A 26225-nucleotide genomic window follows, 5' to 3' on the forward strand; every position below is an offset into this window, starting at 1 on the left:
TCAGCCATTTTCCTTTGTTGCCCTCAGTGGTTTTTAGTTTTAAATAACACCTCTGAGAGGCTGAGAGTTCCAGTGGCACTGCAAAACGCATCTATTATCCCTGTCTGGGGATTGGTGGGCGAGTCAGAGAGGGGAGGGGTTTAGGGGTTAATTAGAGACAACAGAAAGGTCAGGGGGGCTATTATGTGTGAGCTGAGACCTGTAACAGGCCAATAGGGGTTGACTTTAACTAGAGCACACCTCACCCTGCACCTTCCCCATCAGTCACATTTATACCAGGGTTGTGTCTGACTGGGACACACGGGGCTGGTAATGAAAAGGCCCTTAACATTGAGCCAGTCAGGATGATGAATTGGGTCCCTGACCATTTCCTCTTAGCGCTAGGGGGCCTCCAAATAGCCCTTGACAACTAATTGAAACCCCTTCTGTATCCTGCCTGTACCTAGCAGGCTCCCTCTATCACTCTGATTATTAGGGTTAAGGACATCTCCCCGGGGATCGTTGGTACTGCTGTAGTGGATGGGATTTGCAGTGTCCCGATTGAATCCAGAAAACCCAAGGTGATAACAGTTCTAAATGAATTCACCACCACTATTCTTCTTCTCCTATTCTATGTGATTTTACGTCCTAGCCATCCAGTGTAAATGGATACTAAGGTGTTTTCACTGGTGTGTTGGGAAGTAGTTTAGTGACAGTTCATCCTACTGTATGTCAGAAGAAATGGAAATATCCCTTAATAGTTGAACTATCTCTGGGCAAAATAATTCAAAAGGATTTTGTGTCCCTCAAAAGTACAGCTGCCCAATATCCCTGTCCTGCTTCTCACTGTATACTCAAAAAGAAATGTGATCCCATTTTCTCCTGTCATCTTTCATTCATGATGGCTGAATGGCTTCCCTTAAGTCTCTTACCACTGTTCAGTCAAGCCATTCCTTTTGCTCCAGCATGTAGTCTAATAGGCTTATGCTATGGAGGTGAGGCAGTCACAGTGTGGAGTAGATCACAGATAATCCCCATTTCCACTTGATTTGGTATTCAGTATTCAGACTTTTGCCTTCTCAAAGTCTTACAGACCATTCACACACTGTCTATTAGCATTTATTGTTATGTTTACAGCAACTCTGGATTTCATCCAATGGATAGACCAAAAATTACAATAGGCCTACACTAATGACAGATGTGATCCACATTAAAGACATTCTTATATAATGGGATGGCAGGTAGCCTAGTGGTTAGAGCGTTGGACGAGTAACCGAAAGGTTTTTAGATCGAATCCCCGAGCTGACAAAGTAAAAATCTGTTGTTCTGCCCCTGAACAAGGCAGTTAACCCATTGTTCCTAGGCCGTCATTGTAAATAAGAATGTGTTCTTAAGTGATTTGCCTAATTAAATAAAGGTTACATTTTTTGTTGTTGAAATAATCATCATTGATTTGATATACACACCCAATGCCAAACAACTCAACCATTTTATCAATATGTTTATAAATGAATGTATTTTAATTTTAACCACTTCTGTGCATTTTGTAATATTTTATATCAAAGACAATTTTGCATTTATTCTACCTGGGCAAAACGTGGGCTTTGTGCAATGAGATTACGTCAGGGTTTTAGAAGCCGATTGGTTGGCCACGTAGCCAGTGCCAAACCAGTTCATCCGAAATTAGCGAGAAGACGAGTTTTTACCCCCCCTCGAAGCTAGTTCTCAAACTCCTGCTACTACCTAAAAAAAAGAAGCAAAATGTGTCTTTTGCAATTTTTGAAAAATACTTTATAAACATTGAAGGTAATATTTATTTAATTCAAGGCAAATAGCGTGTGACTGTAAATATCAGCTGACGAAGTGTGCTAGCTAGCTAGGCTAATAAACAAGATGTGTATGCTGATTATCAATAATCAACTGTTGCTAGCATATATACAAAAACTATCAAATTCGTTTTATTTAACACTACACTATATAGTTAGCTAACGTTTAGTAATTATTGTTTGTATCCAACAGTGTATTCAAAGTATTAATGTTAGCTATTATGCTAGCTGACTATCTATGCTAGCTGGCTATCTTCTAACGTTAGCTGGTTTCGATGACCTTCGCTAGCTAGTTAGATAACGTTACGTTGCTCTGGCAGTGCCAATACTGCCACAGGTTGCTGTTATATCAGCTTCCAATCTCGAAGTAGATGAAACGTCACTGTAGGTAGCTAACTAGGTCAAAAGTAGAGAGCCATCTGGCAAATGTGATGTATGCATTTGCTGAGGCTGAGCATAACGTCTCTTCTTGAGACAAAGAAATCAACATTAGGCATAGCTAGCTACTCTTAATTATTTGACTAGTGTTTGTAAGATGAGACATGAACATTGACTAACTAGACCAGGGATGAGCAACTCCAGTCTGGAGTGGTGTCACACTTTTTGCCCATCCCTAGCAAATACAGCTGAAGGTCATGATTAGTTGATTGTTTGAGTCAGGTGTGTTAGCTGGGGCTGGGGAAAAAACGTGTGACACCAATCAGGCCCCAGAGGACTGGAGTTGCCCATCCCTGAACTAGACAGACATCTGTGTTTGTCCACTGACTTCACACCTCTGGGCTGTGGTTGTTTTATTGGATGATCATGTAGCCACACCTGAATACGTTCCTGTGTTTCAGGGTATTGGTGATGTCAGTGGACAGTGCGATCACTGGAGGGTAGAGCTAGCGTTTCCCCTTCTGTCCTGGTGTCCACGATTGCCCTGGCAGCCATGGCCGACTCCACAGTAGTCAGCGACCAGCAGCGGTCTGGGTCCAGTCAGACCGCTCCTTCCAGAGGACCATACATTGCAGTGATCACGAACAGAAGCACCACCCTGGTGATCCGTGGGTTCATGCTGTTCTCTATAGGAGTTTTCCTGGCTCTGGTGCTCAACCTGCTGCAGGTGAGCTATGTTTGTATTTTAATGATACATATCTTGAATGGGGAAACATTTAAGGGGAAGATATGACTAAGAGTACTAAAGTAGCTAATATTTGTTTTCTCTCACTGCAGGTACAGAGGAACGTCACTCTGTTCCCGCCTGATGTCATTAGTAGCATCTTCTCATCAGCCTGGTGGGTGCCGCCCTGCTGTGGGACCGCCTCAGGTAGGGGACACACACATTTACATTTTAGTCATTTAGCAGACACTCTTATCCAGTGTAACTTACAGTTAGGGCATTTATCTTAAGATAGCTAGGTGGGACAACCACATCACAGGCATAGTAAGTACGCTTTTCCTCAAAGTAGCTATCAGCAAAGTCAGCGCTAGAAGGGGGACACACACAGGTTTTTGCTGCCAGACTTGACTACTATCATTATTGAATTGTTGTCCCCTGGGTCTACAGCACAGAGAGTAGATGTAGCTGCTGATTCCTAGTGGACCAGTAGAAAAGCACAACAGCCGCAGGCCTGTATCCCCCTGAGACTGAGACTGCCGCGCTCGACTGCTCAGCCTGGGGGGAGATGCAGGTTTCCACTGTTACTGCGCACTGGGCTGTTTGCATCATGCAGTAGCTATCGGGTTTTATTGACTAGTCAAGACCAGAGCAGTTCACTGTACATAGTTACCTAAATTTGCACAGCAGTCTGTATAGTTCTTGTGTAATATTTAAACAATAGCTTTAAAAGGAGGCCAACCTCAACAACAGTGGGTTTGTTTTTTGGTGTGTCATCAGAATAGCGTTGATGCTATGTGGTGGGCTGGCATGGCAGCCTTTCTCTCCACAACCATATTAACAGAAATGTACGGCACAGGCCATGCTACTGCAGCAATAAAGCTGATTGTTGATCTCTGATCCCCTCTTCCTATTTCTGCACCCTCAATCCCTTACCTTTATCCCGGTCTACCCCTCTCTCTCAGCAATAATCGGTCTGTTGTATCCATGCATTGACTGTCGGCTCGGCGAGCCCCACAAGTTCAAGCGGGAGTGGTCCAGTGTGATGCGCTGTGTGGCTGTGTTCGTGGGCATCAACCATGCCAGTGCTGTATCCTCTATGCCTCTTAAACTCAACTCTGGACCTGGAAGCCAGTTCCACTGCATTTTTTTCATTGTTCCCCTCTATAATCAGGGACTGATTTAGACCTGGGACACCAGGTGTATGCAATTAATTGTCAGGTAGAACAGAAACCCAGCAGGCTCCAGACCACATAGGGTAAGAGTTGAGTATCCTGCTCTATTCCTACCTGCCTGTCTGACACTTACTGAATTTGATGTGAATAATAAAAAGATGTGTAAAAACCTGTAAACCATGGGGCAAAAGCATTCCATGTTGACATTTTTACTTGCAAATCAAACTGTATTTATAATCACAACACACTTTACAATAAAACAAAATGAATCTGTCGATGTGCCCATGGGCAAGGCACTTTACCCTAATTGCTCTCTATAAGAGCATCTGCTGAAAGACTCAAATGTAATGTGTAAAACAATAAGATCAGTGACTAAAGGCCTAGCTAAAACGATGGGCTTTTAAATGTGATTAAACAAGCCTGTTTACAAGAAGAACCTAACTGAGCCGAACCCATGGTTCCTGTGTGGACTATCCTACTACATGATCAGCTGTCCTTAACCCCTCTCAGAAAGTGGACTTTGCGAACAACGTGCAGCTGTCCCTGACGCTGGCGGCCCTGTCCATCGGCCTCTGGTGGACGTTTGACCGGTCTCGCTCTGGCTTTGGCCTGGGGGTGGTCATCGCCCTGCTGGCCACTCTATCCACTCAGCTCCTGGTCTACAACGGAGTCTTTCAGTGAGTACTAATACAATACAGTTTACAGGACATGAATGTATAATAATTAAGCAATAAGGCGCGAGGGGTGTGGTATATGGCCAATATACCATGGCTACGGGCTGTTCTTATGCACGAGGCAACGGGGAGTACCTGGAAACAGTCCTTAGCCATGGTATATTAGCTATATACCACAAGCACCCAAGGTGCCTTATTGCTATTATAAACTGGTTACAACCTAATTATAGCAGTAAAAATATGTTTTGTCATAACCGTGGTATACGGTCTATTATATACTGGGTGGTTCGAGCCCTGAATGCTAATTGGCTGACAGCTGTGGTATGTCAGACCGTATACCACAGGTATGACAAAACATTTTATTTTTACTGCTCATATTACGTTGCGTCGTGCCTAAGAACATCCCTTAGCCATGGTATATTGGCCATGTACCACACCCCCTCGGCCCTTATTGCTTAAATATACAACTGCTCTGAGCCAATCAGCATTCAGGGCTCGAAACACCCAGTTTATAATATTTTTCAAGATACAGGAGGGATTTCTGTAGATTTTCATTCTCATTTGGGGATTGTCCTACGTTTAATACCTGTTCTCTTGTTTTGTTTCAGGTATACCTCTCCAGATTTTCTGTACATTCGCTCCTGGTTACCTTGCATCTTCTTCGCTGGTGTGATAACCATGGGGAACATAGGACGACAGCTAGCCCTGGTGAGGAAACTTTATAATGCTGAATTAAAGTGTCATAGGTTTATAAATGTCCTACATACATGCATGTATACATTCATTCCAACCAGAGCTTTTTACTGAATATTCAACTGCCACATTACATTATCCCTTGTCTCCTTGGTTCTCTTTTCCAGTATGAATGCAAACTTATGTCCGAAAAGACTCATCAAGACTGAGAGAAATTCTGGCTATATAAAACCTTTGCACAAAATTACATTTTCGTAGCAACAAAAAGCCAAAAGGGGATGGTAAAGGACATCTGTATGCAGCGTTGATGGAGATTGGTCAACCTTGGAGGAGGCGGAGCAGTCATCCACAGGCAACAAATGATGTGCTTCTGCTTTGCTGATGAGTGCTTCACTGTGGAAAATAGTGTTTTGGTTGGTTCTTATGTGCCCTTTCTGGGCCTAGGGGGACAGACACCAGCTCGCTTTATTATAAGCATTCAATGGATGTCTAAGGAGAGGAAAAACAACTGCCGATGTGATGTCGTGTGTGGTAGGTAGGCCCCATCTACAACGCAATCTGTGATTGCAACTCAACAGGCACCAATATTAGTGTAGCTCTGCTGTTCAGGGCACTTTCAGCACCAGTGGTGAGAAACCTTTGGCTCCATCGTGCCAAACAGGATCATCTGAATAATTTTCTTTCGTCATCCATTCTTTATATCCTTTATATACTGGTAGAACCTGCAGTGTATATGGCCCATATATGTTTATTCCATGCTTTTACAACGTACAATTATATACACATATAGTTATTTTTTTATGCTGATAATGTCTGCGTTTGCTGGCAGTCATGAAGGGGTGAAGTGTTCAGTGTTGCACTTATTTGTGCCATCCCAGCATTATATCAAGGCAACCAGCATCCTGGGTCCAGTTTGGTATTTCATCCAGCCTTACCAGACCCTGCTTTTCATTCATTTAATTTTGTAATAAAACGCTCATAGAAGTTTATGGGCAAATTTCACTTCATTAACTTAATTTTGGTTAAACCCTGATGAGATCCAATCAGAGACCAGGCTTCCCATTCCATTGTCCAACCTCCAGGTGCACGCAAGTATCCACATCATCAGTGGGTTCTTTGGTCAGGCATCTAATGGCAGATCTGCATTTTTTTAAATAGAAAAATGAGATATAATACAGTGTTACATTCCTGGATGCAGTTGGACTTGATTTAGGAACCTCACTTCTCATCGTAAAAGATGGTCTTATTGGAAATAGAGACCAAGAAAAAGGGATGGCTTTCTATATCTAGAAAATGTTGCGAGACTGCTAAGTGAAGGAATTTTATTCAAATGTTATTTTTTTACTTTTTAGAAAAACTTTAACAAATTTAACATGACTGGTTGAATTAGAGGATGCTGAAACTGTTTAAGTGTCTCAACAGTGTTTTTGTAAAATATTGTTTGTAATTTCACTGTGCATGATAAGGCAAACAAACTGCCAATGACTACAGAGGAAAGAAAATTAAGAACCAACAATCAATATTAAAATGACTAACTTGGATATCCTAGCATGTCAGCGTTATAGCTATGGTGAATTTTTCTAGAAATATGATGGAACTAGTTTTATTTCATCCATCTCTTCAGGAAGAAGAGGATTTAACTGGTTGAACTGGGACATTTTCATCCTCTCACCAAACAGAAAATCTGGAACTTGTGCAATCTCTGGTTCAATAAAGAACATTCCTTTTGTTGATGACAGGTTTATGTTGTTTCTCTTTGATCACGCACACGGCTCTGAAAGATTTTAGGGAAAGTTTGGAAAAGCATTTTTTTTGTTCTAGATATTGTACATTTTGTTGTTATATAGAGAGCCTCTTGGTCATGATGCTTAGGCTACTCTACATGGTTAAATGAATGTGTTTTGGCATGAATATACCAGTGCTGCAGTCCAAATGTGCAGTGCCTGCTATGGCAGGTTTGGCCTATCTAACTGGTGTATTCTACTAATGTGGATTAATGTTGCCTGTCTTCACCTGCCTCCCACAATAACAGGCTTCTATAGACACATAATTAAGATGAATAATCTGAAGTTGACTCCTTTGTTTGCGTGGTTGCTAAATTCCAGGATATGTGGATGCTTTTTTTTCTTTGGTTTTACAGTCCTGTATGAGGCAATTTACTGTGTGAATGTTATTGTTCAAGACTAACTAGCTAAAACAATAGGCGTGATGTGTCATAGCAGAAAGTGGTGCTGTGAAGAGCTAAACTCCCTCCTGCTAATGAATTCATTAATCTCTCTATTTATTCCTGACAAGTAATTATCTCTTCTTAGAGACTGAGGGTCCGGAGGCAAGGTTGAGAGCACTCAGATACACTGCAAGGAAAAACTGAGATGGGCTCTTTTCCCAACCGTTCTGCAAGCTCCTTAGCGTGGTCGTGGATTGTGGGTAACACGTTCCTTTGAAACGTTCACCTTGAGCGGTGTTAGCTATCCCCACTTCTGACACCAGTGTAGCTGGTATTGAACCCAGTAGTACCCTATTGCACTGAACGGTAACGTACAGTTGTGTCCAACACACCTCAAAGCAAGTCTGCGGTGAACTGTGGTCACTGCATTTGCTCATCACATGAAAACAATGGTAGGAGTTTGACCTTGCCCACTGAGGTGTTTTCACACACAGCAGGGCACAAAATCCATAAAGTCTCAGTGAAATTGAAATTGGGGTGGGTCTTCATACAATGAAATGGATGCTCCACTGCCACGTTTCCTGTAAGTCTCTGAGGAATGACCATCTAAATCGGAGCAAAATCCTGTTAAACAGTGTCAACATGAATCACCGGCTGCACAGACATCCATCAGGGCTAAGAAGTTGACCACAAATGACCTGTGAACCACTATATATTGATTACTCATGTACGGCCAGTGTCAGGTTTAATGTTGTGGCCGCCTGAGAGTGGTGCCTCTGACAGCGCGTGATCTAACTCTCCTCTAATAGATTTTAATGGTGAGATATTGATTTCTCTGTGGCCAAGGTCTCCCATTGAGGATCATTTATTGGGGTAATGCAGGACAACCCATGCATCCATCACAATCTATCACTTTGACAGGGAGCACCAGATATTATCCACGACTGAGAGGGTTGAGCAGAGAGCTACAGTACATGGCTGAGAGCTCCTGCAGAGAACTGAAACTCCAGCTAGATAATATGAATACTAAGATGTGTTTATTGAGTGGGAATGCTCAGCAAATCAGCACTGACGTGAAAGCAGCTAGTCGGAGTGTCTGGAGCAGGGAATGAGGATCTCAGTGAGAGGGTCTATATTTTATTTGAATGTCTGAGGCTGCTCGAGACTGCAGCAAGTAATGTGTTGTGTTACAACCCAGTGGCTGTATGGTTCTCTCCACCCACAGCGATAACACACCAGCTAATGGGAGCACATCAATCACAATCACACTCCTATTCCACCAGTGTCTCGATCCGCTCTTTCCTCCTCCCTACCAGCTCTGTAGCATGAACAACACAGGTAATAATGGAGTTTTGTAGCCTAACACATTCCAGGATCATATTTACAGCTAAGGAATGAAATGGCTTTGCCAAGTCAGCATCTCTTTGACAAGGTAACAGAAAAGTCAGTGAAAGAATCATGAGAATCATGAGGAAGGAGATGATGAAAACCGGCCTTTTGTCAAATATTGTAAGGCCTTCCATTAGTATTATAGTGATATATTTTGTTATCACAAAGGCTGCGTTTAAACAGGCCGGCAGCCCAATTCTAGTATTTTTTCACTAATTGGTCTATAGACCAATCAGGTCAGCTCTGGTAAAACAGCTGATGTGAAAAGATCTGATGTGATTGGACAAAATACCAATTCTTGGAAAAAGATCAGAATTGGGCTGCCTGTTTAAACGCAACCCATGTGTTGTGAATGGGAGCTGGATGACCAGAAGGGGGCACAAAACTACAGGACTGTTACACCAACCTTGATCTGTGTATAACTCAATTGCTCTGTGAATGGAGTTCCTGAATGTATTATTGTTTCCCTGTAGATATCGTTTTTTTAAATTATAGATGTACAGTACCTGTAAAAAGTTTGAACACACCTACTCATTCCAGGGTTTTTCTTTATTTTTACTATTTTCTACATTGTAGATTAATAGCGAAGACATCAAAACTATGAAATAACATATATCGAATCATGTAGTAACCAAAAAAGTGTTAAACAAATCAAAATATATTTTAGATTTTAGATTCTTCAAAGTAGCCACCCTTTGCCTTGGTGACAACTTTAAACACTCTTGGCATTCTCTCAACCAGCTTCATGAGGTAGTCACCTGGAATGCATTTCAATTAATAGGTGTGCCATGTTAATTTGTGGAATTTCTTTCCTTCTTAATGTGTTTGAGACAATCAGTTGTGTTGTGACAAGGTAGGGGTGGTATACAGAAGCCCTATTTGGTAAAAGACCAAGTCTACATTATGGCAAGAACAGCTCAAATAAGCAAAGAGAAATGACAGTCCATCATTACTTTAAGACATGAAGGTCAGTCAAACTGGAAAATGTCAAGAACTTCTAGTTTCTTCAAGTGCATTCGCAAAAACCATCAAGTGCTATGATGAAACTGGATCTCATGAGGACCGCCACAGGAAGACGCAGAGTTACTAATGGATTAGTCCATTAGAGTTACCAGCCTCAGAAATTGCAGCCCAAATAAATACTTCACAGAGTTCAAGTAACAGACACATCTCAACATCAACTGTTCAGAGAAGACTGCGTGAATCAGGCCTTCATGGTCGAATTGCTGCAAAGAAACCACTACTAAAGGACACCAATAAGAAGAAGAGACTTGCTTGGGCCAAGAAACACGAGCAATGGACATTAGACCGGTGGAAATCTGTCCTTTGGTCTGATGAGTTTTTGGTTCCAACCGCCGTGTCTTTGTGAGACGCAGACTAGACTAACGGATGATCTCCGCATGTGTAGTTCCCACCGTGAAGCATGGAGGAGGAGGTGTGATGGTGTGGGGGTGCTTTGCTGGTGACATTGTCAGTGATTCATTTAGAATTCAAGGCACACTTAACCAGCATGGCTACCACAGCATTCTGCAATGAAACGCCATCCCATCTGGTTTGCGCTTGTTGGGACTATCATTTGTTTTTCAACAGGACAATGACCCCACACATCTCCAAGCTGTGCAAGGGCTATTTAACCAAGGAGAGTGATTGAGTGCTGCATCAGATGACCTGGCCTCCACAATCACCCAACCTCAACCCCATTGAGATGGTTTGGACCGCAAAGTGAATGAAAAGCAGCCAACAAGTGCTCAGCATATGTAGGAACTCCTTCAAGACTGTTGGACAAGCATTCCAGGTAAAGCTGGTTGAGAGCATGCCAAGAGTGTGCAAAGCTGTCATCAAGGCAAAGGGTGGCTACTTGAAGAATATAAAATATTAGTTTAACACTTTTTTTGGTTACAACATGATTCCATATGTGTTATTTCTTAGTTTTGATGTCTTCATTATTATTCTAGAATGTAGAAAATAGTCAAAATAAAGAAAAACCCTTGAATGAGTAGGTGTGTCCAAACTTTGACTGGTACAGCATATATGTATAAAAATGTTAAATGTAATTTATTTTTAAATAACACTTAAAATTGTTCAGCGCTACACTGTTTTTATTTTGGTAAAAAAGTAAAATAAAAAGCTTAGATGACCCAACTATCCTATTGCACCTTTAACATATTTTTCAGTAAATATATTATATATCAAAACATATATTGAGAATGTATATGAAGAACAATTTCCAATGGTGTCTGTATTGAACTATATAAAGTCATCCTCCCTCTCCTTCCCCTCACTGTCATCATCATTATCAATGAATTACACATCCACTCTGGTATTTGGGCTGCTGTCAAATAATATAGCTTACCAAAAAGTCTGTTTTGCTCACACACGCGCACACGCACATGCACACACACACAGCTAGACCTAAACATTGCATCCCCAGAGGGATCAAGACAAGGTTAGACTTGTAACCAGACTAATGGCTGACTTCCTCCCTGTATTGTTTTGTGGCCTCTAAGCCGTCGGCAGGGAGCATGTCTGTCAATCAAAGGTTTTCTGTATGTGCCAAGATGTTGTCATGGCAACAGGGTAGCATCTGGAACGATGCAGGGGGGAAGAGGCCCTAGCTACCCCACCCCTGTACCTGAAACCAATCAGAGGCCTTTGAATGAATTTAATGTTTTTGCCCAACACAAATCAACATAGATGATCCAAGTTGGATAGCTCTTTTGGTGTGTGTTTTTAATGCACCCTAACATTTCACAGAGAAGCAGCCCATTAAAATCGATTGAATTCTCTTAAGTTCAGCATGGTCTCAGCGTAGCATGGCGAGCCCAGTTGGTTTTGAGAGGGGCACTGAGCAGAGAGGATCGTACATCAAAGTGAGCATTTTGTGTGAGAGGAACAATGGTGGAGTCACACATGAGGGGCTGTGTATTGTGCTGGATGTGAATCTCCACGGGAACCCAGTCACTATAGGCCAACACTTCGACTAAGATCAAGACCAAGGTTAACAGTCTCAGATTTTTTTAAATAGAATTTATTGAAGAATGGAAACCAGTCATACTCCTTGGGATATTCACGATCCAGACACTCACACTTACTCTGTAACCAGGAGCATGTAAATCATTATTTCTGCTACTATTTAAATGTATTAATAAAAGACACATACCAGCCATGATAACAGTAAATAATGTTACAGTCTGAGGACTAAGGCTGTATTCTGTGGCTCAGAGACAGTGAGTTTCTGTGTAATCACATATGGCGTTGTCATCATACAGTGACTTCCTGCTCTGACACTGACTATACATTGATTCTGTCACAGGGTCAAATTGAATTTTCTGAAGAAGGGTCTGAAGATTCAAAGCACTGTCATGGTCCCCTTGGTGATACAACATCTCCCTCAGGAAAGATCCAAAAGACATTTTAAAGGAAAATGGAGCTCTCCATTGTAGTAAAGGCATGTGGGGTAGTGGTTAGTTTAGTCTTAAAACCCAATAGGTTGACATGAGCGGAGGGATATTGGAACCGAACCACACATGACAAACTAGAATTACAACACCATTTCAAATTAGACTTTTTTTACACACCAGACACTTACAGTATATCCTGTAAATATGTCTAACTTCATCTTGACGCTATATTGTTGATTTCATTCTATCTTTGACTTTTCTTCGGTTAGTAATTAGCACCGGCTTCAGGTATAGGCTTTCATCATGAATCGGTATCGCTGTCTTCGATATAGCCTACTATCAGTAGCCTGTATGAGTTTTGCATATTGACTCTGTCTACGAGCCACATCATTACATCTGGTGTCAATGTTGAACTGAAGACCAAACCAGACCAGAGCATTTTAACTCAACCTCCCTTCAGATTCAGTTCATATTTCTCCAGTTGGTCTCTCTTTCTCATACAGTAGACAGTACACAGTCTCTATCTATCCCACCCTGTTAGTTTACATGCTGACAGACACATATGACATGCTAAATCACCCCCACCATTAGCCATGGTTGCAGACCAAACGGATAACATGCTAGAATCCTAATCACGGGTTTGAATTGCTGTGCGCTCCGTGACTAAATGCTTTTGGTCAGACACAAATCATCAGTGTGTAATCCACTTAGCTGTGTGTGTGAGACTGTGTGTGTGGTCCCACATAACATAACCTAGCAGAGGTACTAAAGCAGCCATAAATGAGCGGTGGTGTGGGCCATGGGTCATGGGATGAGCTAATCCACAGCAGAGAGGAGCAGTCGGTCCACAGTAGTAGTTGAGCTCATGTACATTTGCTTAGGTCTGATGATTTTGTGGTCAGAGGCCTGCAACTTACAGTGCAACACTGATTAGAAATTCATGGTTATATTTTCCTAAAAGCTCTAAATGAAAAACAATGGACAATGTTACTATTGCAGTAGTAGTCTTATTTATTGCTTAGCGTGATCATGTTATATGCCATTTAGCAGATGCATTTATCCAAAGCAACTTAGTCATGCATGTATACATTTGTACATACGGGTGGCCGTGAGAATCGAACCCACAACCCTGGCATTGCAAGTGCCATGCTCTACCAACTGAGCCATACAAGACCCTTCTATTATTACATTTTTATAAACTAGTAATTAGCTGTGTATATTCCAAAGGATTACCCTTTATTCCATTCATACATTCCAATCAGATGGAATTATATTACTAAGAGCTACTAAAGTGTGTGGCTCACCCTCACAACAACTAGCATCATTTTTTACACCATTTATAGTGATGTTTTAAATACGTCCCGAGACGTATCTCAAATACAACTGTGAACGTGTGTCTGTGTGCATGTACATGTTTATCTGTGTGTGGATATGTACATGTATGTTCTGCATTCATGAGTATCATGGTATTCGTGAGCATTTAAAGGATTCATCTCCCATAATCCTCCAGAAAAAAACTATTTAGCTTCCATAAAAGAGCTGCTTTACCTTGCCTTTCTTTATCCGCGCACACACACACACACACACACCCACACACACACACACACACACACAGTCCCTCTGATAATGGAGATTAGGGTTATTAAGAGGGGTTTTTGTCTGTAGTGTCATGGATACCAAATGATTACATATCCCATGGCTGCTCCTCCTCTGTTCAGCTTCAAACCTCTGGGGTATCTCTCGCTGCCAAAGTCAAATAAATTATTTTTCACATTCACCTCTGATATTATGGTGCAACTATAGTGCACTGTGCTGTTGACTATAGATATGGTGCACTGTACTGTCGACTACACATATGGTGCACTGTGCTGTCGACTACACATATGGTGCACTGTGCTGTCGACTACACATATGGTGCACTGTGCTGTCGACTACACATATGGCACTGTGATACTACACATATGGTGCACTGTGCTGTCGACTACACATATGGTGCACTGTGCTGTCGACTACACATATGGTGCACTGTGCTGTCGACTACACATATGGTGCACTGTGCTGTCGACTACACATATGGTGCACTGTGCTGTCGACTACACATATGGTGCACTGTGCTGTCGACTAAACATATGGTGCACTGTGCAATTGACTAAACATATGGTGCACTGTGCTGTCGACTAAAGATATGGTGCACTATGCTGCATATAAACTCAGCAAAAAAAGAAACGTCCCTTTTTCAGGACCCTGTCTTTCAAAGATAATTCGTAAAAATCCAAATAACTTCACAGATCTTCATTGTAAAGGGTTTAAACACTGTTTCCCATGCTTGTTCAATGAACCATAAACAATAAATGAACATGCCCCTGTGGAACGGTCGTTAAGACACTAACAGCTTACAGACGGTAGGCAATTAAGGTCACAGTTATGAAAACGTAGGACACTAAAGAGGCCTTTCCACTGACTCTGAAAAACACCAAAAGAAAGATGCCCAGGGTCCCTGCTCATCAAATCAAATCAAATGTATTTATATAGCCATTCGTACATCAGCTGATATCTCAAAGTGCTGTACAGAAACCCAGCCTAAAACCCCAAACAGCAAGCAATGCATGTGAAAGAAGCACGGTGGCTAGGAAAAACTCCCTAGGAAAAACTCCCTAGAAAGGCCAAAAACCTAGGAAGAAACCTAGAGAGGAACCAGGCTATGAGGGGTGGCCAGTCCTCTTCTGGCTGTGCCGGGTGGATATTATAACAGAACATGGTCAAGATGTTAAAATGTTCATAAATGACCAGCATGGTCAAATAATAATAATCATAGTAGTTGTCGAGGGTGCAACAAGCATGTCCGGTGAACAGGTCAGGGTTCCATAGCCGCAGGCAGAAGAGTTGAAACTGGAGCAGCAGCATGGCCAGGTGGACTGGGGACAGCAAGGAGTCATCATGCCAGGTAGTCCTGAGGCATGGTCCTAGGGCTCAGGTCCTCCGAGAGAAAGAAAGAGAGAAAGAGAGAATTAGAGAGAGCATATTTAAATTCACACAGGACGCCGGATAAGACAAGAGAAATACTCCAGATGTAACAGACTGACCCTAGCCCCCCGACACATAAACTACTGCAGCATAAATACTGGAGGCTGAGACAGGAGGCTCATCTGCGTGAACGTGCCTTAGGCATGCTGCAAAGAGGCATGAGGACTGCAGATGTGGCCAGGGCAATGAATTGCAATGTCCGTACTGTGAGACGCTTAAGACCGCGCTACAGGGAGACAGGACGGACAGCTGATCGTCCTCGCAGTGGCAGACCACGTGTAACAACACCTGCACAGGATTGGTACATCCGAACATCCCACCTGCAGGACAGGTACAGGATGTCAACAACAACTTCCCGAGTTACACCAGGAACGCACAATCTCTCCATCAGTGCTCAGACTGTCTGCAATAGGCTGAGAGAGGCTGGACTGAGGGTTTGTAGGTCTGTTGTAAGGCAGGTCCTTACCAGACATCATCGGCAACAACGTCACCTATGGGCACAAACCCACCGCCGTTGGACCAGACAGGACTGGCAAAAATTGCTCTTCACTGATGAGTTGCGGTTTTGTCTCACCAGGGGTGATGGTCGGATTCGCGTTTATTGTCAAAGAAATGAGCGTTACACCAAGGCCTGTAGTCTGGAGCGGGATCGATTTGGAGGTGGAGGATCCGTCATGGTCTGGGGCAGTGTGTCACAGCATCATCAGAGTGAGTGAGCTTGTTGTCATGTCAGGCAATCTCAACGCTGTGCGTTACAGGGAAGACATTCTCCTCCCTCATGTGGTACCCTTCCTGCAGGCTCATCCTGACATGACCCTCCAGCATGACAATGCCACCAGCCATACTGCTCGTTGTGTGCGTTATTTCCTGCAAAACAGGAATGTCAGTGTTCTGCCATGGCCAGTGAAGAGCCTGGATCTCAATCCCATTGAGCACGTCTGGGACCTGTTGGATCGGAGGGTGAGGGCTAGGGCCATTCCCCCCAGAAATGTCCAGGAACTTGCAGGTGCCTTGGTGGAAGAGTGGGGTAGCATCTCACAGCAAGAACTGGCAAATCTGGTGCAGTCCATGAGGAGGAGATGTACTGCAGTACTTAATGCAGCTGGTGGCCACACCATATACTGACTGTTCATACAAATATTTACACATGTTAAGTTCCCAGCAGTGTTTCTAAACCCAGAACATTAAGCCCCATGGGTGCCTCTGTACCCTCAGGAGATCCACTGGTCTTGTCCCAGGGGCCCAAGGGGTTTAGATGTTCCCTTTGCAGCTATGGCACTTGACCCTGGCAGCCCTGAGAGCACCGGTTCAACAGTGATGTCATGTCGCTCTGTTTTCAGTGCTGGAATATTTCAAGGAGGCTGAGACTTAGAGGGCAATAAAACTGTTAGCGCAGAAGGCCTTGAATCTAAACATATGGGCCAACAGTTTGGCCTTAACTCTCACTTGGCGTCCGAACACCTTTTGCAGGTCCCACAAATCATTAGGCGGAGAGTGAAATTATCACAGGGTCAAAATAGGTCACATTTTCCAGGAATTAGTTGTTGTGTGGGTGCGTTTGTTATGGTAACGTATGTTCTGTATGTGTGTGAGGTGTGGGACGACTCACATTTGCCGAGTCTGAGTCAGCGTTCCTAATCCTCTGGTGCTGCTGCCGCGCTTGCTCTAGATCCTCCTCACACCAACCAGGTGCCACCGCAGCCACAACTTGTCCATATAAATGTGAGGTATCTGAAGGGAAAATATTGACTGACGTTGAACTACGAGCTGTGGGCTGTGAAACCCCCAACACCTCAAGTAGCACACAGTTGTGTAATAAAATCCACAGTTTCTAATTGTGAGCTCGGGCGTCAGGGCTCTAAAATGTGAACAATTTGTTAGTTTTATTTTGGGAGCACAGTGCTACTATTATCCCAGATAATAATTGTTGTAATGATAAGGCTTCGCTATACCGTTGTTTCCGAGTGTCCTGAAGAAACGAGAGAGTGCAGATTCGTTACCGTCACGGATGCATCATTGCTACAGCAAAAATGGCTTGCTTCTAACCCAACCAGGTAAAATAAATCTGACCCATATTACGGGCGAAATATTTTGTATCTTCCTATAGCGGATCGCCGAGACCGCGTTTTACATTCATAAACCATGTCATCGGCCGTTGTAAAACTACTCACGAGTACTTAACCATTTGTTTACACTTTGTTCAGTCATGTTATCTCATTGGCTAGCTAGCTAACTAACTACCTGGTAACTTTACCAGTGTATACATTTGGGGGCACATAAAGTATTACATATTTGTTTCTAGGGCACACCATGTTCTTCAAAAGCACTGGAATTCATATAGGCCCAATATAGGTTGTATCTCAATCAATGTAAAAATCGTATTTTCTGGTGCTCCTAAATTTCATGTGGTGCTCCTAACTTTTTTAAATTGGGCGCACCAGTGCTACCAATTACATTTTTTAATTTAGAGCCCTGGGGGGAGTCATGACGATCTTTACTGATGTTCTTGTGATTTTTGGCTCCACCTTGACTGCACCTCGTTGGTTGAAATGCTATCTACACCCCTCTGAGAAATGAACAATTAAGAATGTTTGTTGAGATAGGAGAGAGAGTATAATTGAGGTTATGACAGAGACAGGTTATCATCTGCAGTCAATAGATCTCCAACACAAAGGTGCTGCTCTTTATGTGTGAAAACAGCAGCGCCAGGGGGCTGGAGGTGCAACCAGACAGAGAGGTCTCTAACATCCAGAGACCAGGCCACTGATAGGCTGATAGGCACTAAGCAGGCCTCTTCAGCCGGTTAGCGTTGACATAATTAAAAAGATAAACCTTTTGAGCAGGGCTCAAAGATAAGGTTGTAATGAGAGGGAGACGTGGGATGAGACAGTGGAGAGGAGAATTGAGGGGTAAGAGGGGGCTTGGAGGGGGGGGTACTAATCCCCAGGGAAATAAAGACCCAACCTGTCAATCATTTTCTCCAGATAAGTGTGGATGGATGGATGGACGGACGGACGGACGGACCTGTCCCGAAGATGATCTCTGTCTGCTAACTAGGCTTGATCTGTACCTTGACTCGCAGAATGTACGGATGATTGCAATGCCTAATTTTGAAACAAATCAGCTAATCTTGGTGCTTGATCATACCTAAGACATTCACCCTTCAACAGATGTTGCCAATAACTAGGCATGAGATCAGATAATTTGTTCAATATGGCAGATGACTCAAGCTTTGATTCGCGTGTTGTTTTGAACAACAACATAATGTAGTTTACAGGACTAAGATCGAATCCTACTACACCGGCTCTGACGCTCATCGGATGTGACAGGGCTTGCAAACTATCACAGATTACAAAGGGAAACCTAGCCACGAGCTGCCCAGTGACACAAGCCTACCAGATGATCTAAATGCCTTCTATGCTCGCTTCGAGGCAAGTGGCACTGAACCATGCGTGAGAGCACCAGCTGTTCCAGACGACTGTGTGATCACGCTGTCCATAGCCGATGAGTAAGACCTTTAAACAGGTTAACATTCACAAGGCGGATTACCAGGATGCGTATTCAGAGCTTGAGCTGACCAGCTGGCAAGTGTCTTCACTGACATTTTCAACCTCTCTCTGACCCAGTCTGTAATACCTACATGTTTTAAAAAGACCACCATAGTCCCTGTGCCCAAAAACAACAAGGTAACCTGTCTAAATGACTATCGCCCCATAGCACGCACATCTGTAGCCATGAAAAGCTTTTAAAGGCTAGTAATGGCTCACATCAACATCATCCCAGATACCTTGGATCCACTCCAATTCTTATACAGATCCACAGATGAGACAATCTCTATTGCACTCCACACTGCCCTCTCCCACCTGGACAAAAGGAACATCTACGTGAGAATGCTGTTCATTGACTACAGCTCGAAGCTCATCACTAAGCTAAGGTCCCTGGGACTGAACACCTCCCACTGCAACTGGATCCTGGACTTCCTGACAGGCTGCCCCCATGTGGTTAAGATAGGCAACAACACGTCCGCCACGCAGACCCTCAACGCGGGGGCCCCTTGGGTGCGTGCTTGGTCCCTTCTTGTACTCTTTGTTCACCCATGACTGCGTAGCCATTCACAACTCCAAAACCATCATTAAGTTTGCTGACATCATGATGGTGGTAGGCCTGATCACCGACGATGATGAAACACCCTATAGGGAGAAGGTCAGAGACTTGGCAGTGTGGTGCCAGGACAACAACCTCTCCCTCAACATCAGTAAGACAAAGGAGATGATCGTGCACTACATGAACCAGAGGGCCGAGCAAAAACCCATTCACATTGACGGGCTGTAGTGGAGCGGGTCGTTAGCTTCAAGTTCCTCTGTGTCCACATCACTAAGGATCTATTATGGTCCGAACACACCAACACAGCCGTGAAGAGGGCACGACAACACCTCTTCCCCCTCAGGAGGCTGAAAAGACTTAGCATGGGCCCTCAGATCCTCAAAAAGCTACTGCTACTGCTATTACTACTACTGCTGCTACTACTACTGCTACTGCTACTGCTTATGCTACTGCTACTGCTTATGCTACTACTACTACTACTGCTACTACTACGACTTCTGCTGCGTAGGTAATAGCTTTTTCCTACAGCAAATCATTCCTTCCCTTCAGAAAACACATAGAGCAATCTGTTCCAGCTGCAGATGTACCAGTCTCTCTCACTGGAGTGTGTAAATGATCTCAGAGCACTTTGTCTTTCTGTCCTCCAGTACAGCCAGCTTACTATGTAAGCCTTACACCGGCGAGAGCCTCCAGACTGACAGGTAGCTCGTCTCTTTGACACTCATATATAGAGTGAAAGCCGTGAACAGAACCCTGCGTCTTCTTTGAGATGCTCTCACTTTTTCTGACACCTCGATTAGAAGGCAAACCTGCGTGGAGAGAATGCATTTCTAACTGGAACAGTGTGTGGGTGTGGGTGGTGTGTGTGTGTGGTGCTGTGAGGTGGAAACACAGCTCTCTTGTTACAGGGCCAGTGGTGGAGGTTGTTTACATGACTACTTTAGGAAGAACAATGTACAGGCTGACAGGCAAACCGTGTTACTTCATTTCCAGGGCTTTCTTGTTTAGAAATGAGAGTACATAACTGAGTGCCATGCATACACGATGGAGCATTTCTGAAGATGTGTTGTAAATGTACTGACTCATAATACAGACGTATGACAGTCAGTCTGCTAGTGCATCAATGTAATTACTCTAATCACATATTTTTATAATAATATGAAGAAAAGACACTGCCATGTCGTAGATGCCTAGCGCTAAATTCCAAACCGACCCCAAGCCCTTTCTCCCATAGGCACTGCTTTAGATCTGAAAGGGGTGCATAGATATAAACATTATGGCAATAGCTTCGTTTTATCTTCTGCTTGGCTTGGTAGAAATGTCACAATGTTGCTTCCTCCTACTTAATTATCCCAGATCTACAGGAGTGGCTATAAGGAGGGTTAATTGGCAATCCAGAACCAGACAGACTCCAACCCTACAAGTATACCGTTTTCTGTACACAGCCTGCCTCTGCTGTAGAACGTGCTCCAGCCTCTGTCTGATGTACCTGAGACTTCACATTTTCTATTCTAGAGGAAAATAAAACACAGCAAAATAGAAACACAGAAGTGTATCCATTTCAAACCCTCTCAGTCTCGTTCACTATTCAATTACGTCTTTCATTTCATCTTTTCAGTATTTCTAGGAAACATTTTTACTGAACCTGACATGCTGCATTATTTGCATTGGAGAGATTTACTATACAAGAGAAATCTACCAAATAACAGCTCTAAGACAGTTATGTTTTAATGTGTATTTTATTGACTGAATGAAGCTTAATTCATCTTTGTGTGTTGTGAGAATTATTTTTTGCTGATGGTGCTACATGAACAAGGCTTTACTGACATAATGGAGACAATATGTAACTCTCATACCAGAGCTTCTGACAGATAATTAGCATTATTCATCAACCAAAACAACCCATAAAGATGTTGAGAAATCTCTTTTCCTAATGAACAATGTGTCTTCCTTCAATCTGCGGTCTGTGTATTCAAATGTGACAAACCCACAAATGAAGATTTAAACAAACGTCAGTCATTTCTTTTTCCATTGCAGAAAAATGGAAAGATGAGACTGTTTGTTGGTGAAAAATGAAATGCTCTCCAACCATATGAATTGAGTTAAATTATAATTTCACAATGCATGGTTAAAAATCCCTCAAACTATTAATCTTTCATTAATATGACATGGAACACAAACAGTGTAGCTACTGTATATGACTGATGCATTCTAGTCTCATTTCTAAATGTATTCTCTGCATACCTATAGGACACAAGCACATTATTAGAACCTTAAAGGAAAAAAGTGATTTATAATTTTCTAGAGTACATTTGATACATTTTCCTTAAAAAAATGGTTTTCTCTGTCATAATAATACTTGTATCCCTTGATTGATTTGTTGCCCCTTGTAAGCACTTTTATGGCATGATATATTAATCAGAGAGCTGGTGAACAGAAGCATTCTGTGTAATCAGCAGATGTGTACTGTTTTATAGGCTTGGCACAGCGTCGCTCACAGCAGCTGAAAATCTCTCCCTCTGTTGGGAGGTCTTCCTCCTGAGGACAACTGAACCCAAGGAAAATGCCTGTCTCAGTGGAACAGTAGTACAAGTCTTGATTTGCGTGGACAAATATAGTTGGGACTTTCTACATTTCTGCGTTAGAGCTGGAATTACAGTTATTTTCTACATTTGTAAATTAAATCCACAATTATTTTGCGCTTAATTCATTATTCATTCTTGTGAATTAATAATCTTAGTCTTAATTTACTTGTTTTTATTTTATTTAGTTGTGTTTTATTCTTTACAATAGTGTCTATAACAGGGTGTCTGTGTAGAAATGAGAGAGGTATGTTTTGAACTGTTAATTTCGAGTTCTATGGGTTCTCTGTGTTGTAAAAACTCCTGATGTCCAGCCAGTCAGTGGACATCAGGACATTGGTTACACCAACACTGCTTCGGGCGTATTATTTAGCAGCAATGTTGGCAACCATGTTAGCGCTCCAAACTTCAGATTTCACACCACAGGGTCTGAGGATGACACAGCTGACGCGCTATGCAGCCTCTCACCATGATAATACACATTTGCACAGAGCAATGGATAATTTATCTTTTCTCAGCAGTCACCCCTTCTAGAGAACAGAGCTATAGTCACTGGCTCCATTGTGAGCTGCAGACTAATGCATTATTGATTTATGTTGTTACTTTCTTTACATGGGTTGGAAAAGGACATCACATCCAATAACCTATTTATACAGAATGGACCAGTGTAACAGGACAGGAAAGGGAATATATACTGTAAGATCTTCTACTCAGTACTTCTACTCAATAAAAACAATGTTCTTGGATGGATTGCAGTTAGGGTGATAGGGCTATACAGTCGTGAATGACCCTGTTGAGGTGACTGATGCCTCTGAAGAGACAAGCCATGTGAGAAGACACAAAGATTGGATTGGAGATTTGTTGGAGATCTATTAGCCCTGGTCTGCTCCAACATGTTAGTCCTCTGTTACGCCACTAGAACGTGCTCTTCAGCAGCCTATCAGTCCTCTGTTACTATTGTACCATCACCTCTCTCTTTCTCTGTATCTGTCTCTCTTCCTCTCTCTCTCTCTTTGTCTCTCTCTGTCACGGTGCTGATAAGAGACGGACCAAGGCGCAGCATTTGTTGAGTTCCACATATTTATTTCAAGTGAAACTTCTTCAACCAAAACAATAAACAAACAACACAACGTGACTACGTGGTGTAACAAGAACCACCACAAACAAACAATATCCCACAAAGCAGGTGGGAACAGTAAGTATGATACCCAATTAGAGACAACGAACATCAGCTGCCTCTAATTGGGAACCATACCAAGAGCACCAACATAGAAATGAAAAGACTAGAACACCCCCCAGTCACGCCCTGACATACAACACCATAGAGAACCAAGGGCTCTCTATGGTCAGGGTGTGACACTCTCTCTCTTCCTCTCTCTCTTTATTTCTCTCTCTCCATCTCTCTCTCGCAGGGTCTTTATCTCTCTCTCTCTTCATCCATCTTTCTCTCTCTCTCCGTCTCTCTCTTTACCTCTCTCGCTCTTCCTCTCCTCTCCTCTTAATCTCTGTCTTTATATCTATCTTTATCTCACTCTCTCTTTCTGTTCTCTCTTTCTTTCTCTCTCTTGCTCTCTCTCTGTCTCTCCCTCCCTCTCTCTGCAGACCCTAAGACAAAGCTCTGCGTCTAATTTGTTGAGGAAGCAGAAAGAATGTGATTTAGAGCTGTGAAGAGCAGCATACCACCAACACACACACACTCTCAGAGGTCTCCTGGGGTTCTCTGGGCTGGTCTGTGGAAAACACACAGGATGAATAAATCACAGAGACATACAGTATCAGAGACCACCTATACCATACCCCACTGCTCATAGTCCATACCCATTGATTGAGTGTGTGTGTGTGTGTGTGTGTGTATCATGTATCTTCACAGTCTAATAAATGTTAATGACACATCAAGAAGACATTAGGGAGTCATGGTAGACCGAGTCACCATTAGGAGTTATCTATGACAGAAACTGAGGGACCAACTGTTTTAGGTGCCCTGTCTGCTGACCTGTAATGGCCAATACGTCTTAATTATTGACACTCTTTAGTGAGCTCTGAACTCTTTAGTGAGCATTGAATAGAACTTCTAGGTGTGGTCCTCAGGGAGTGAAGGGGTGTTGGGATGTTTTCTCCATGGGGTCCTGGGTGACTGGTCCAGGGCCTCCCCAGGGCCCCTAGAGAGTACTGAGTCTCCCCATGGAGTCACAGTTACATACTGGGGTTGAATCTCTACAAAAGATACCTGCTCAGTCTCAAAAGCCAGAGTGAGACAGAGAGAACATTTGCAATGTGTATCTGGCATCTTCCACTTATAAACAAAGGAAAATCTGGCATACAACACCATTCATTGATTATTCATTACAATCTTTAGATCAATAGGTTTATTTTCATGATGCAGACATTGTAAGTGAGATAATATATGTGTATTTCAGACTTATAAATGAATCCAAATCCAATCCAAAACCTTTCACTACTGCACCGTACAGCCTGGTTGTGTTAGAGGCTTCAAGCATTGAATGTGCTGATGTCTTCCATTACCCCTCCATTGTCCATCAACAAACGGATGGCTTCCATTACCCCTCCATTGTCCATCAACAAACTGATGGCTTCCATTACCCCTCTATTGTGCATCAACAAACGGATGGCTTCCATTACCCCTCTATTGTCCATCAAAAAACTGATGGCTTCCATTACCCCTCTATTGTCCAGCCATAAACTGATGGCTTCCATTACCCCTCCATTGTCCATCAACAAACTGATGGCTTCCATTACCCCTCCATTGTCCATCAACAAACTGATGGCTTCCATTACCCCTCCATTGTCCATCAACAAACGGATGGCTTCCATTACCCCTCCATTGTCCATCAACAAACTGATGGCTTCCATTACCCCTCTATTGTGCATCAACAAACGGATGGCTTCCATTACCCCTCTATTGTCCATCAAAAAACTGATGGCTTCCATTACCCCTCTATTGTCCAGCCATAAACTGATGGCTTCCATTACCCCTCCATTGTCCATCAACAAACTGATGGCTTCCATTACCCCTCCATTGTCCATCAACAAACTGATGGCTTCCATTACGCCTCCATGTCCAACAAACAAATGTATGGCTTCCATTAACGCTACATTGTCCACCCAACAAACTGATGGCTTCCATTACCCCTCCATTGTCCACCCAACAAACTTATGGCTTCCATTACCCCTCCATTGTCCACTCAATAAAGAACATAATTAGTGCTAATGGTGACAGCAGTGTACCAGAATGGAGCACGAACACACACACACACACACACACACACTACACCATGAATATTGAATCAACGACAGTTAAAATTGAAGATACTAAATGGACAAAGAAATACTTGAAAGGCTTTCAATTAATATTTAGGTAAAATAACTTTAGTTGTACACGTCATTCTGTGCATTACAAAACGGAGCTAATGATTAAAATCAGCAACCTGACTGATATCCTTTCATTCTCATTTTGAATGACTCGTCTCTCTTTGTGCAGGGATACCTAGGTCTTTCACTGACTGGCATAATATCCCTTTACAACCCTTTAATTCATCTGATGAGATATCAGTAGGGGATGATATGGATGGTAATTGAGGAGATATCAGTAGGGGATGATATGGATGGTAATTGAGGAGATATCAGTAGGGGATGATATGGATGGTAATTGAGGAGATGTGTGTAACCACCCACACTTATTAAAATTCTTCATTTTCTCTTTCATTTGGAATTAATTGGAATAAAATCCATCCTACATTAGTCTCATAATGAAAGGCAATAATCTATAAAAGAAAATGTATGAGTGCGAAGATCTTCTCCTTAGGTTCAAATTAAGGAAATTCCTTTTTAGCCATATTTGATTAAATTGCTCTCATTTCACCAGTATTGGGCCTATGCCATTCATTCTAGAAGTGCATAAATTAAGAAAATAAAAAAAGTGAATTATCTGAGAGGAATCAGTGAATTCAGACCAAGTTCATTATTTCAGCCTGATAACCCTTCTCATCTCCTTGACTCGCTTTATAGAGACAATTAATTATGTCAAACATGCTCTCTTTCTTTCCCGAGAATAGCCAGGCACAGGCAGGCTGGTGGGGGTATTTACGAGACGA

At 42.7% G+C, this 26225-nt stretch overlaps 1 protein-coding gene across 1 annotated transcript; it reads left to right on the forward strand.

Moving 5' to 3' along the window:
- Positions 1-1602: 1602 nt before the first annotated feature.
- On the forward strand, positions 1603-7182 carry insig2 (insulin induced gene 2). The gene is made up of 7 exons (XM_029711793.1): positions 1603-1785; positions 2645-2910; positions 3021-3114; positions 3870-3994; positions 4590-4756; positions 5362-5461; positions 5614-7182. The coding sequence occupies exons 2-7, from the start codon at positions 2737-2739 to the stop codon at positions 5653-5655; spliced, it is 702 nt and encodes a 233-aa protein (XP_029567653.1). The 5' UTR covers positions 1603-1785; positions 2645-2736; the 3' UTR covers positions 5656-7182.
- Positions 7183-26225: the final 19043 nt, after the last annotated feature.

The sequence above is a fragment of the Salmo trutta genome, chromosome 24 (genome assembly GCF_901001165.1).
Source record: "Salmo trutta chromosome 24, fSalTru1.1, whole genome shotgun sequence".
NCBI classification, from domain to species: Eukaryota; Metazoa; Chordata; class Actinopteri; order Salmoniformes; family Salmonidae; genus Salmo; species Salmo trutta.

Bases quoted from the DNA above. Each gene is read 5' to 3' on its own strand.
- insig2 (XM_029711793.1), top strand. From the start codon at position 2,737: ATGGCCGACTCCACAGTAGTCAGCGACCAGCAGCGGTCTGGGTCCAGT. The intron at 3,995-4,589 runs GTATCCTCTATG...AACCCCTCTCAG, and splicing joins GCATCAACCATGCCAGTGCT to AAAGTGGACTTTGCGAACAA. The intron at 5,462-5,613 runs GTGAGGAAACTT...TCTCTTTTCCAG, and splicing joins TAGGACGACAGCTAGCCCTG to TATGAATGCAAACTTATGTC.